At 34.9% G+C, this 10,614-nt stretch overlaps 2 protein-coding genes across 2 annotated transcripts; both read right to left on the reverse strand.

Moving 5' to 3' along the window:
* Positions 1–3,568: 3,568 nt before the first annotated feature.
* Positions 3,569–4,659, reverse strand: LOC107844232. Its single transcript, XM_016688696.2, has 2 exons — positions 4,020–4,659; positions 3,569–3,771 (listed from the first exon to the last, which is right to left on the reverse strand). Exons 1-2 carry the CDS (start codon positions 4,657–4,659, stop codon positions 3,569–3,571), a joined length of 843 nt encoding a protein of 280 aa, XP_016544182.2.
* A 2,245-nt stretch (positions 4,660–6,904) lies between these two features.
* LOC107844907 (probably inactive receptor-like protein kinase At2g46850) lies at positions 6,905–10,273 on the reverse strand. The gene is made up of 3 exons (XM_016689231.2): positions 9,030–10,273; positions 8,386–8,469; positions 6,905–8,139 (listed from the first exon to the last, which is right to left on the reverse strand). Exons 1-3 carry the CDS (start codon positions 9,835–9,837, stop codon positions 7,058–7,060), a joined length of 1,974 nt encoding a protein of 657 aa, XP_016544717.2. The 5' UTR covers positions 9,838–10,273; the 3' UTR covers positions 6,905–7,057.
* Between the last annotated feature and the right edge of the window lie 341 nt (positions 10,274–10,614).

A 10,614-nucleotide genomic window follows, 5' to 3' on the forward strand; every position in this document is an offset into this window, starting at 1 on the left:
GTCTCATTTAACTTGAGGAACACAAGAAAAACAGAGGCATTCAAACATTTTAAGGAAGTTTAATGATGGTTTGAACCCATACCAAGCTTCAAAAGAAGTTCGACCTTTCACCACCTTTGTGGGAAGTCTATTTTGGAGAAAAATTGATGTATTTGTTGCTTCTGCCCAAAATTTATTTGGCAATTTCTTCTCGTGCAACATGCATCTAGTCATCTCCATTATGTATTTGTTCCTTCTTTCACTTACTCCATTTTGTTGAGGAGTATACGGAGTAGTAAGCTGATGATGAATCTATGTTTCTTCACATAAAATGTTGAATTATTAAGATGTGTATTCTTTTCCATTATCTGTTCGTATGGACTGAATTTTACAAGCAGCTTCATTTTCTACTTTTGCTTTGAACTTTCGAAAGATATTAGAAACCTCTGACTTATGCTTGAGAAAGTAAATCCAACACATGCGAATTAGATCATCAACAAAAATGATATAGTAAAGACTACCTTTTAGTGAGGGACTCCTTTGAGGTCCTGCTATATCGGTATGAATTAGTTGCAAACGTTCTCCAAGTTGTCTTTGGAAATTAAAGTCTGCTTTGTTTCCTATATTGACAAGCAAGAATTCACTTCTAAAATAGGTAGGTGTAATACCCCGTACATTTTTAAGCTAGAAAATGAACTGTTGTTCCTACACATGAAACCTTCTATCCTATGATTCATATTTGAGTACATAAATTAGGATGAGTATCCTGGTGATAATAGCGCTTATGATATGTTAAGCATGTTCATAAGAGTCACTTAGAGTAAGCCAAGCTAAGAACTTTTGAATCCACTAAGTTTTCATGTGTGATTTCACATAGCTCATATTTGAATGAGCATAACTTGGTTTATAGGTAGTATTTTGGCAGATTTATACCCTCCAAATTGTATAGAATTGAATAAGCTTTCCGTCGATACAAAATTCACCTAAAACGGACACCCAGTGAAGAAGTTATGGCGATTTAAAATTTTAGCAGTGTCATTTCATAAGCCAAAATGACGTTCGTCAATTTCCAGTGTCTCTCCGCGATTCTAGCACATTGCGATGAGTTTCCAGGTCACGAATTGGTGGAAACGCGATATCTCCACGTTGCGTCGGAGTCCTAAATTGGGTAATTTTTATAAAAATTAAATGACGCGTCTAGAGGGGTATTTAGGTCATATTTTCCCCCCTATGTAAGTCCCAAACATGAGATTGAGGCCCCAAATCAGCTCTTTACATTACTTTTTATCAAAATTCACTCAAGAACAAGTCTAGGGTTCAATTAAGGGTTTCAAATTTCAAGCTTATTTCACTACTATCTTCACGGATTATTAATCTACGGTATGCGTAGTATTCATCTATGGATCCAATCCATTCATAGAGCTCAAGAACCATGTTTTAAATACTATTTTGTGAAATTTTTATGGTAATATGAGCATGTACATGTTGATGATTGTTGTTTAAGTTTTAAGATGATATCTAAAGGTGTTTTCATGGAATATATATGGTTGTTAGTTGAAAACTATGAACTTTAGGTGGTGTAATATGGTGCAAGTTATGAAACATACCTATGCCTTAAAGAATGCATGCTAGGTGTTTGATAAAATGTTTGGGATGTTAGGAATTTATGTTTACATGGTTTCATGATATCTAAATGACAAGTCTGTGTTAGCTATATACTTAAATATGAATTCCATGCTATTGAAGTGTTGCTATTGTTGTGGTATGAAACATGTATGATAATGGATATGTATAATATGTACACGAAATATATCCATGCAATCCCTACAATGTTCAAGATGTTGAATAACTACATGAAGTATAAGATTCGGTACTTATGATACTATGAATTGTGACTCCAATCTTGTGATGAATTCATGTCACGTGTGTCAGTTTCCTTCTATTGAGTCCTGGGGGTATTCGTACCCAAAAAATATAGTTGTGTGCCTAGATCCATGTCATATTGTTCCAATAATCTCAGTCAAGCTATAATCTATAGAACTTAGTTAGTCATGTGACTCAGAAAACCTTAGAAATCTCATGATCTCAGTTAACTCTCAGATAGTAGTACTATTCCGTCAGTCAACAAAAGTCAGTTAATCAGTCCATGTAAAGTCAGTTGAATCATGTTCAGTCTCTTCAGATGAGAGAAGAATTTAGCACCGAGTAAACCCAAGGATGGGAACTCACCTACCAGTTTAGGGTGTGATTCTTAGCAGTCATCCTTGTGTTCCAGAACTATGTAGCCAGCATAGGTTGAGACATCTTAACCTATCAGATTAGGATTGATGAGGTGGCTTAACCTGTTAGTTCAGGGTTTCTACCACTCTCGTTTTGAGTACCTGCCAACTAAGGGTAACTCACAACTGTTCTTACCAGTGGCGCGGTATTGACACCCCTCCAGTCGGGGCAGAGATTGGACCCCAGCTTATTTACAATGGCACACACGGGGTATGTCGGTTAAACAACTACCTCCTACAGTTTCAGACTCAGTCTCAGTAAAAAAACTCAGACAATTCTTCAGATATCAATATATCAGGACTGTTAGATACAGTCAAATTCAGTTATAGCACGGGACTCAAAATGTTCCATCAGATTCAAGACTGTCAGACACAGTCGTCTATGCTATCAGAACTACAGTTTCAGCTATGTCAGTTATCAGTAAACCATTTATTAGTGTACAAATTTAGCTGTACTCACGATCTAAGTTACTATGTATGTATATTTGTACTCTTACATTCATATCAGTCAGTTAGTTAGCATAATTCATGGATGTAAACTCTTTTCATTAGCCTACCTCACTCATATACTCAGTACTCCAGATGTACTGACGCATTTGCGCTATGGTGCTTTCTTTTCATGTTACACCATAGGTTCAGAGACGAGTTCCAAACCAGCAGCAGCAGCTATACTCCAGTATACAGAGTTACAGTGAGTCCTCTTCATTCAAGGATGATACAATATTATTTTATTTTATTTATTATTTCAGCTCTGTTTTGCTAGATGGAGTTAGTTGGAGACATGTTCCTTCAACTCCTTATTCAGACAGTATTTAGAGGCTTTTAGATTTAGTTCAGATTTGATTCAGTTTTCAATTGTTTTGGGTATCTTTCACCCATACGAATGTTACTATTTTACAGATTTTTTTATTCAGTTGAACCTCATGGCCTACATGTTCATGTTTTCTGCATTATTACATTATATATTGTAGTACACAGGTACAGATATTAGTCATGGGTTAGCTTATGATCCTTCGAGGTCATAAGCACGGTGTAGCATTTCGATTAAGAAAATTAGGGTGTTATAGTAGGTCCTCGACTATTTCTTTCTTTTGTATTTTAAGCAACCCTTCATAGTGATAATGTTCGAATCTCTTGTGCCATACTTCTGCAATATTTCCTCTGGCTAAAAAAAACACATGCTCCTCCTCAAATGGATCTAATGAGAAACTTTTACCTCTCATTCTTACTTTAAACATTTCTTGATCTGATGCATCATTGATCAAGCAATGTTTATCTTTAAAATTTAATTTGAAGCCGTGTTCCATCAATTAACCAACACTAAGCAAGTTCTGATCTATTTCAGGTACATAAAGCATTTTAGAAACTGTTTTTGTACCCGAGTGAATTGGAATAGCAACCGTTCTTTTTCCTTGTACAGGAATATATTTACTGTTACCTATTTTGACTTTAGTAATGGTCGTAGGCTTTAATTTCTTAAAGAGATCCTTGTCGTTTGTCATTAGTACCTCAACTATCAATCAACCAACACTCACTTGATGATTTACTTGAAAAACATATAGCACCATCTATGATTTGGGCATCTGCTTCTTGTTGATGATTATTGTTCTTGCAAATAACTGTTTCATGCCCATGTTGATTGCATTTACTACACTTAGCATCAGTCCTTCTCCAACACTTGTATGGTTGATGACCTTTCTTGTTACAATGTTTACATAGAGGAAAACTTTTTTTTGTTTCTAGTTTTTCCTATTGTAGTACCTGTTGGAGCGCTTTCATCATTCTTCTTGTTCTTATTCTTTTTATTTTTGCCTCCATCTTGAGGCTTCGCAAACAATGCTCCCTCGATATTTCCTTCATCTCTCATGACCTTTCGTTGTTCTTGAGCCTGCAAAGCAATCAACAACTCCGCCAAGGTGATCTTGGACAGATCCTTGGTGTTTTCTAAAGTAGTTATGGTTGCTTCAAATCTTTCCGACACAGTTACCAGAATTTTTTCAACAATACGAGAATCATTAAACACGGAACCAAACAATCTTAATCTATTGGCTATGTTCAGGAGCCTTTCAAAGTAATATTTTATGGTTTCAGTTTCTTTCATCTTCTGCATCTCGAAATCTCTTATAAGATTCAAAACTTGCATACCTTTGATCCTCTCATCCCCTTCATATTCTAACTTGATATAATCCCATATGTCTTTGGATGACTTTAGAGACAAAATTCGAGTGAAAATTAAAGAAGATACTGCTGAAAATAGATAGGCTTTTGCCTTTGATTTTCTGATTTTCTTGTCTTTATGGTTCTTGATCTGGGCCATAGTTGGATTGTCAGGCAATGGAGGAATTTCATAATCCTCTTCAACTGCCTCCCATATATCCATGGCATCTAGATAAGTTTCCATCCTTATAGCCCAAATCTAATAGTTATCACCATTAAAAACAGGTGGTGCCATAGTTGAAAAACTTGATTCTGCTTCTATGCTTCATAAACTTGCCTTGTTTCAGTTATTACTCTGATGAAACACTCACAAATCCCTCAAGAAATAAGTGCTCTGATACCAATTGTAAGTTTTCAGAGAGTGAAGAACATAAGAAACTGATTTTACTTGTTGATGAACAAGTGGAACATGAGTTTGATAAATTAACAGAGAGATGTTGATGAAAGCAAAAACCACATTTTTATTGCAGATTTAAACTTATTTATAAGTTACAATTCTAACTGAAGCTAAGTTAACAACTACAGATAAGATAGAAACTACTTACAGATAACAATTTCTATTCAGATAACTTAGAAATAAGACTGTTGCAGCACTTATGCATCTTTCTAACAATCTAATTAATGAACTCATGTGTACTCCAAACATTGTAATACGTGATGCAGTCTTCTTCCTTTTCTCCTTTTGTATCATTTTAATCCATTCCTTATTCTTGTAGATATACTTAATTTTATTTATTTTTTATCCCTCTAAAATCTAAATAAGAGAAAAAAAATTGATACCATATACATGAAATAAAAAAAAACATCTCGTCATACATTCCCTACTTTTAGCACCATAAACTTATAGGAAAGGGTTAAAAAGACCATTTGACTTTTATTTATTAATTATTTTTATCCTTTATTATACTATGAGAGTCAAATACATCTTGCCGGATATAAAAGTATTCATTTACACCCCTATCTTTCACGGTGATCTAATGTGGCAATGGACCTGCTATTAAAATGCCAGATGGATGCCACTTGCGTATTATTTTCAGAATTTTTAACCCATCATTATGTTGCTTTATTCTCAATATACCCTTTTTCTTCACTATCTTCTCCCTGTTAACCACTTCAAGAATAGGCTGGATCAATCAATTGTACCCTTCTCTGTTATAAGTAGAAAAGAAAAGTGAATGATCTCAGGAATTACTTGTAGATAAATTTAAAAATTATATGTAAGAATTATTGTGTTTTGCAATTCATTGGTAAATTGATTTTAATCTCTATTAATCAATAATGTGGAACTATTAACATGGTTAAAATCAACTGTTTGAAGTCTAGACACAATATGATACTCTTTCTACTACTATATTAATATAGAGATGGTTTTAAAATAATATTTTATCAATATAGGATACTCACATTGATAAAATGATTTTAACCGCTTATTATAAATTGTAAAAATGGTGATTTTACCCCTTTTATCTAATGTCGAATCGACGGTCGATTCTAAATAAGAAGAGCTTTTTTCTTGTCAAAAGAGTCCGCCAAATATTTTGATCTTTCATTATTTTTTTGTGTTTGGTACGGAAGAAAATGGTTTTCATTTTTTTTTTTATTATAATTAGTCAAATATTTTAAATTTACTTTTTTAGGAAAATCAGTTCTTAAATAATATTTCTTCTTTTCTTACATACTTGTAATTAATAAAAATAAATATTCCAAAATACTTGTCATTTTAGAAAAGTAATATATAATCAGTTGTTTGTTTTCAATTTTAAAAGCAAGACAAAATTGGTTGTTATTTCCACTTATATCCTTAGTCATAAATATGGAGAGATATTAATTTGAAATATTAAAAATAGAGAAATATTAAATAGAGATGCCTAAGAATTAAGGATAATTTAGTCAAATTACCCGCAGATTAATGTCTGTACTTGTAAACACAAAATGTGACAAATATTTAGTGACAGAGGAAGTACGAAAAATGACTTGTTCGGAGGAAATAAGAAACACAATCTCCATAGTGATATTCCAACGTTAATTATCTCTTGCCCGTATTCCAACACACCAGCCCTCATCCCCTACTCCGCTCCATTCCGTATAATGTTTGCCCAGATTATATATAAATATTTTTGGGGTAAAAGTTTCTTTGATTACTTAACAAACACCAAAAAATAAGTAAGGAGTAAAAAAATTTCCTCCACACCAAAGGCACCCCAAGTGCTTACGTCTGTGCTAATTTTGTTGGCAATCTTAATCCAACAGGTTATTAAAATACAAACTGCGGTAAATTTGGCCTTTGTAACAATAAAGTGTGCAGGACACTGACAAATTGAAACTATACAATATTATCAGGATATATGACTCAACCATTTATACCAAACAAAAGAAACCCTTGTTCAATGTGATTTGAATGCTTTATTGAAACAATAGGATTGCTTGTTTATGCATAAGAAGATGGAAATAAAAGCAGCAGGTCATTACTGTACATAATTACAGCATGTATTTTGATCATGATAAGTTGCTCAGACTTTAAAAATGCACTACTTTGGAGGATCTGACATGCAACATTTTCAAAGAGTCATGAGCAACATAGCTTAAGAGAACCCTCTGGCAGGGACATGTATTGAATCAGGAGACATAGATATCATCTGAAGAAGGCTTGAATTGGAAAATGTTTCTTCAAGATTATGAGTTGATGGACATCTCCTACTTCTACCATCAATTCCATATTTTCTTATGTGAACAAGTTCTCTTGAAACATCTCCAATGTGAAATTTCCCATCTTGGGAACCAAATATTATGCATCTTGTAGCAAGGTCTGCAGCTATCTCTATCTGTTCCCTTCGGAAAATAGGCTGCTCGTGATAGTAAAGATGTGGATCCACTATCTCTTCTAACTTTCCACTTGTTATCTTCTGTAAAGCCGTCTTTGATGGAAGATGATCCGAGCTGCTACCTGTAATAACCTCCAAAAGAACCAACCCAAAGTTGTGAACATCACTATGCTTTTTGTTATTGATGTTCACATTCATGGGGAGCTCGAGCCCAAAGAGTTTCACAGTCAAGTCCTCATCAAGGAAGATGCAATTGGCGTTGAGTTCATGATGTACGATGGGAGGACAAACCTCAGACTGTAGGAATGCAAGAACATTCCCTGTTTCAGCAATAATGTTTATTCTGTGGTGCCAATCGAGGCCTTGTTTAGTCTCATCTTTAGTTTGAAAAAGATGTTCCCCGAGGGTTCCATTAGCAGGATACTCGTACACCACTAATGGGGTGTATCCAGAATCGACAGACCATCCAAGAATGTGAGGAACATTCTTGTGTGAAACAGCATGTAATGCCTCCATTCGGGACAAGACCTCAACCAGTTCTCTTTCACTATCACATTGTAGTCTGTGTACAGCTATCCTTGATCCATCAATTAGAGTTCCAGAATACAGTGTAGCTTTGCCACCAGCATGATCAATAAGTATTTGCTCATCTTGGAAACCTTTTGTGGCCTGCTCTAGCTCATGGTAAGTAAACATTCGGACAGTACAAGGTTTTTGGAATGAGACGTTACCCTGACTGTTGGTCATACTAGGATGATCAAATATGTCCGTCTTCATAGGCCGCCTTAAAACACAGAAAATTGCTGTCAAGGAGGTAATTGTGAGTGCTGAAGTGAGAACTCCTGTGAATATGTACACAATTGCTGTGAGTCTCTCTCCTCCAGAATTTTGAAGAATGGATTTAGCATATATACACTAATAGTATAAAGAATCACTATTACAATTTCAGCATATTTTACCTGTTATAGCAGGTAACATAAAAAGTAGTTCAATCTAGCACAGTAAATCCAGTAAGGTTTGCTTTTCTGTTATGAGTTAAAACATGCCGAATTCAATTGAAATTACAGTCACTAGTACAGAATACAGACCAGCTAGAATTTCTGTTTTCCTTCTGCCATGACTTGTTGAGTAACATGTTTTGCCATATGCTTCCTTTCCTTCTTTGATGCAAGCTGCCAAAGAAATCACATTTGGTTACTAGTTAATCATGGAAAATAAACTATCTGCAATATTAATGATAATAGATCACTGTAATATATGTCTTTTTTGTTCAACTTTTGTGCATGTATAACTTTTTTTTTACACCATAAAGTTAAATGACCTATAGTAACACGTAGTATTTATAGTAATTCCTATTTGGTAACCTGCAAAGTAGAAGCAAACAACGAAATCTCATTGACTAAAATTCACTAATAGTATAAAAATTCTTTACGTTGTATATATAAGTTAAATCTTAACTTTTGCATTCACAACATACGCATTTTTTCATCATCGGGTTAAGATGACCTATAATAATAGGTAATCTTCTTTAATAATTCTGATTTGGTAATGTAAAATGCAGTAAACAACGTGCTACAACAGTTAAGATGGCGTATAACAATAGGTAACGTCTATGCAAGTTATTTTTATGGGGGTTTAACTTCTTTATACTGACAATTGCACCATCTGATTAAGATGACATATAACAATTGGTAACAGTCTATAGAAAGGTTAGTTTAAAAAAAAAACTCACATTTGAGGCACCCTCCTCCAAAAGCAAAACCGTCACCTACATATCCATCTTGGCATTCGCATCTAATCCCAGAACCAACACTCGTGGCATTGATGATATCTGCATTGGCAGCACAACTAGCTGTGGTTGAATTTCCGGGAACAGCCCATTCCAACTTAACACCGCGTTTTCCTACTTGATTTCCTGGTAAAACAACCCAAGACGAGAATCCCCTGCATCCAAACTGCGAAAAAACGGAGAAACCATCTCTCTTATCTGCATTCCAAGCACTATGATCAGATAACGGGTAGCAACACGAAGGGTAACTACCCGCGGATCCATCACAACGAGGCATTATGTTCTTCTCACAATCTGGTTTGCACAGTGATGAATCCTCACAATCGTATAACCCTAAGATATTATCTCTTGATATGCCGAAGTAGTCGTTTCCATTAAATCCAAATGACTTTAGGTCGTTGTACTGACGACAAAAAGTTGTGTTTGGGAAATCTACAAGCACCCCATCAGAGAAGAAATGAAGAATTTGATAGCTTTGAGAACCAATATTGAGGAATGGTGAGGTTGAGTTAATGCATGAGACGCGAAAAGCATCGGAGAGTGAAGAATTACATATAGATTGGTTCATATAGAATGGAAATGGTATGTTGAAATTCCCACATTTCTCACCACAAAAAGCTTCATGTGAGAGAGATTGAGCAGTGTAATTGGTTAGAAGTAGTGTGATAAAGAGAAAAGTGAAGGAGATTTGGACAAGGATAAATGGGAAATTATAATGTAGGGACAACATCCCTGTGGAGATTTTTGACATTAGGATAAATGGCAAATTGGATGTTCTTTAATGGACAGCTAAGTGAAACTAAGAATTTGATAGAGTTCACGTTCTGATCAATGGGAGTCTGAACTCTGAAAAATACTAATTAATCAAGGTTATCTCCTTTCTGGGCGGACTAAGTCGGCTCAAGTAACCGAGCAAAAGTGTGGAGGTGTAAGACTAAAGGCACAGGGCAAAAGAACCTAGAAGGGTGATGATAGGAAGTAGCAGAAAGTATGAAATCGTTTTGATAGAAAGCATGTTGGATGGTAGAACGATGAGACGAAGTTATTTACACTTCGTCTCCTCTTACTTACAAATCGAACCTAATCAAGCAATGAAAGGAGAAATGAAAAATTGGAACAATTCTTTTGACTTCGCTACCATATTCATTTCATTAAAACAAAGTGACGAAGTAGGCACACTGACTACTTTGATTGGACGTGGACGAAACAAGTTAGCACTAAAGAAGAGCTAAAAGATATTGCCTATAAATTACCTCACTACCTCTCTTGTATAGACCAACACAAATTTTTTGATATGATATGCACAACATGACCATGGATCTTGTACTAAAAAATAGGCAAAACTCATACGCAACCCCATAAGTACGCGTCATTTTTCACTTCGACACCTCAAGTGGATATTGTTTCATTTTGACATATCAAGTAGATATAAAGTATGTCATTTTGACACTTTTTACTGAGTTGACAAGGAACGTGTGACACACGCATTGAAGGCGCGTTTGAGTGGCATTTTCGTAATTTTTCAATG

The sequence above is a fragment of the Capsicum annuum genome, chromosome 10, assembly GCF_002878395.1.
Source record: "Capsicum annuum cultivar UCD-10X-F1 chromosome 10, UCD10Xv1.1, whole genome shotgun sequence".
NCBI lineage: Eukaryota > Viridiplantae > Streptophyta > Magnoliopsida > Solanales > Solanaceae > Capsicum > Capsicum annuum.

What these genes read in the sequence shown, in the direction of transcription:
- LOC107844232 (XM_016688696.2), bottom strand. Translation starts at nt 4,659, where the DNA reads ATGGAAACTTATCTAGATGCCATGGATATATGGGAGGCAGTTGAAGAG. An exon ending in TGATGAAAGCGCTCCAACAG is followed by an intron (nt 3,772 to 4,019) that starts GTACTACAATAG and finishes GTTGATTGATAG; the next exon opens with TTGAGGTACTAATGACAAAC.
- LOC107844907 (XM_016689231.2), bottom strand. Translation starts at nt 9,837, where the DNA reads ATGTCAAAAATCTCCACAGGGATGTTGTCCCTACATTATAATTTCCCA. An exon ending in TGGAGGAGGGTGCCTCAAAT is followed by an intron (nt 8,470 to 9,029) that starts GTGAGTTTTTTT and finishes TTTCTTTGGCAG; the next exon opens with CTTGCATCAAAGAAGGAAAG. An exon ending in GAAAACAGAAATTCTAGCTG is followed by an intron (nt 8,140 to 8,385) that starts GTCTGTATTCTG and finishes ACATATTCACAG; the next exon opens with GAGTTCTCACTTCAGCACTC.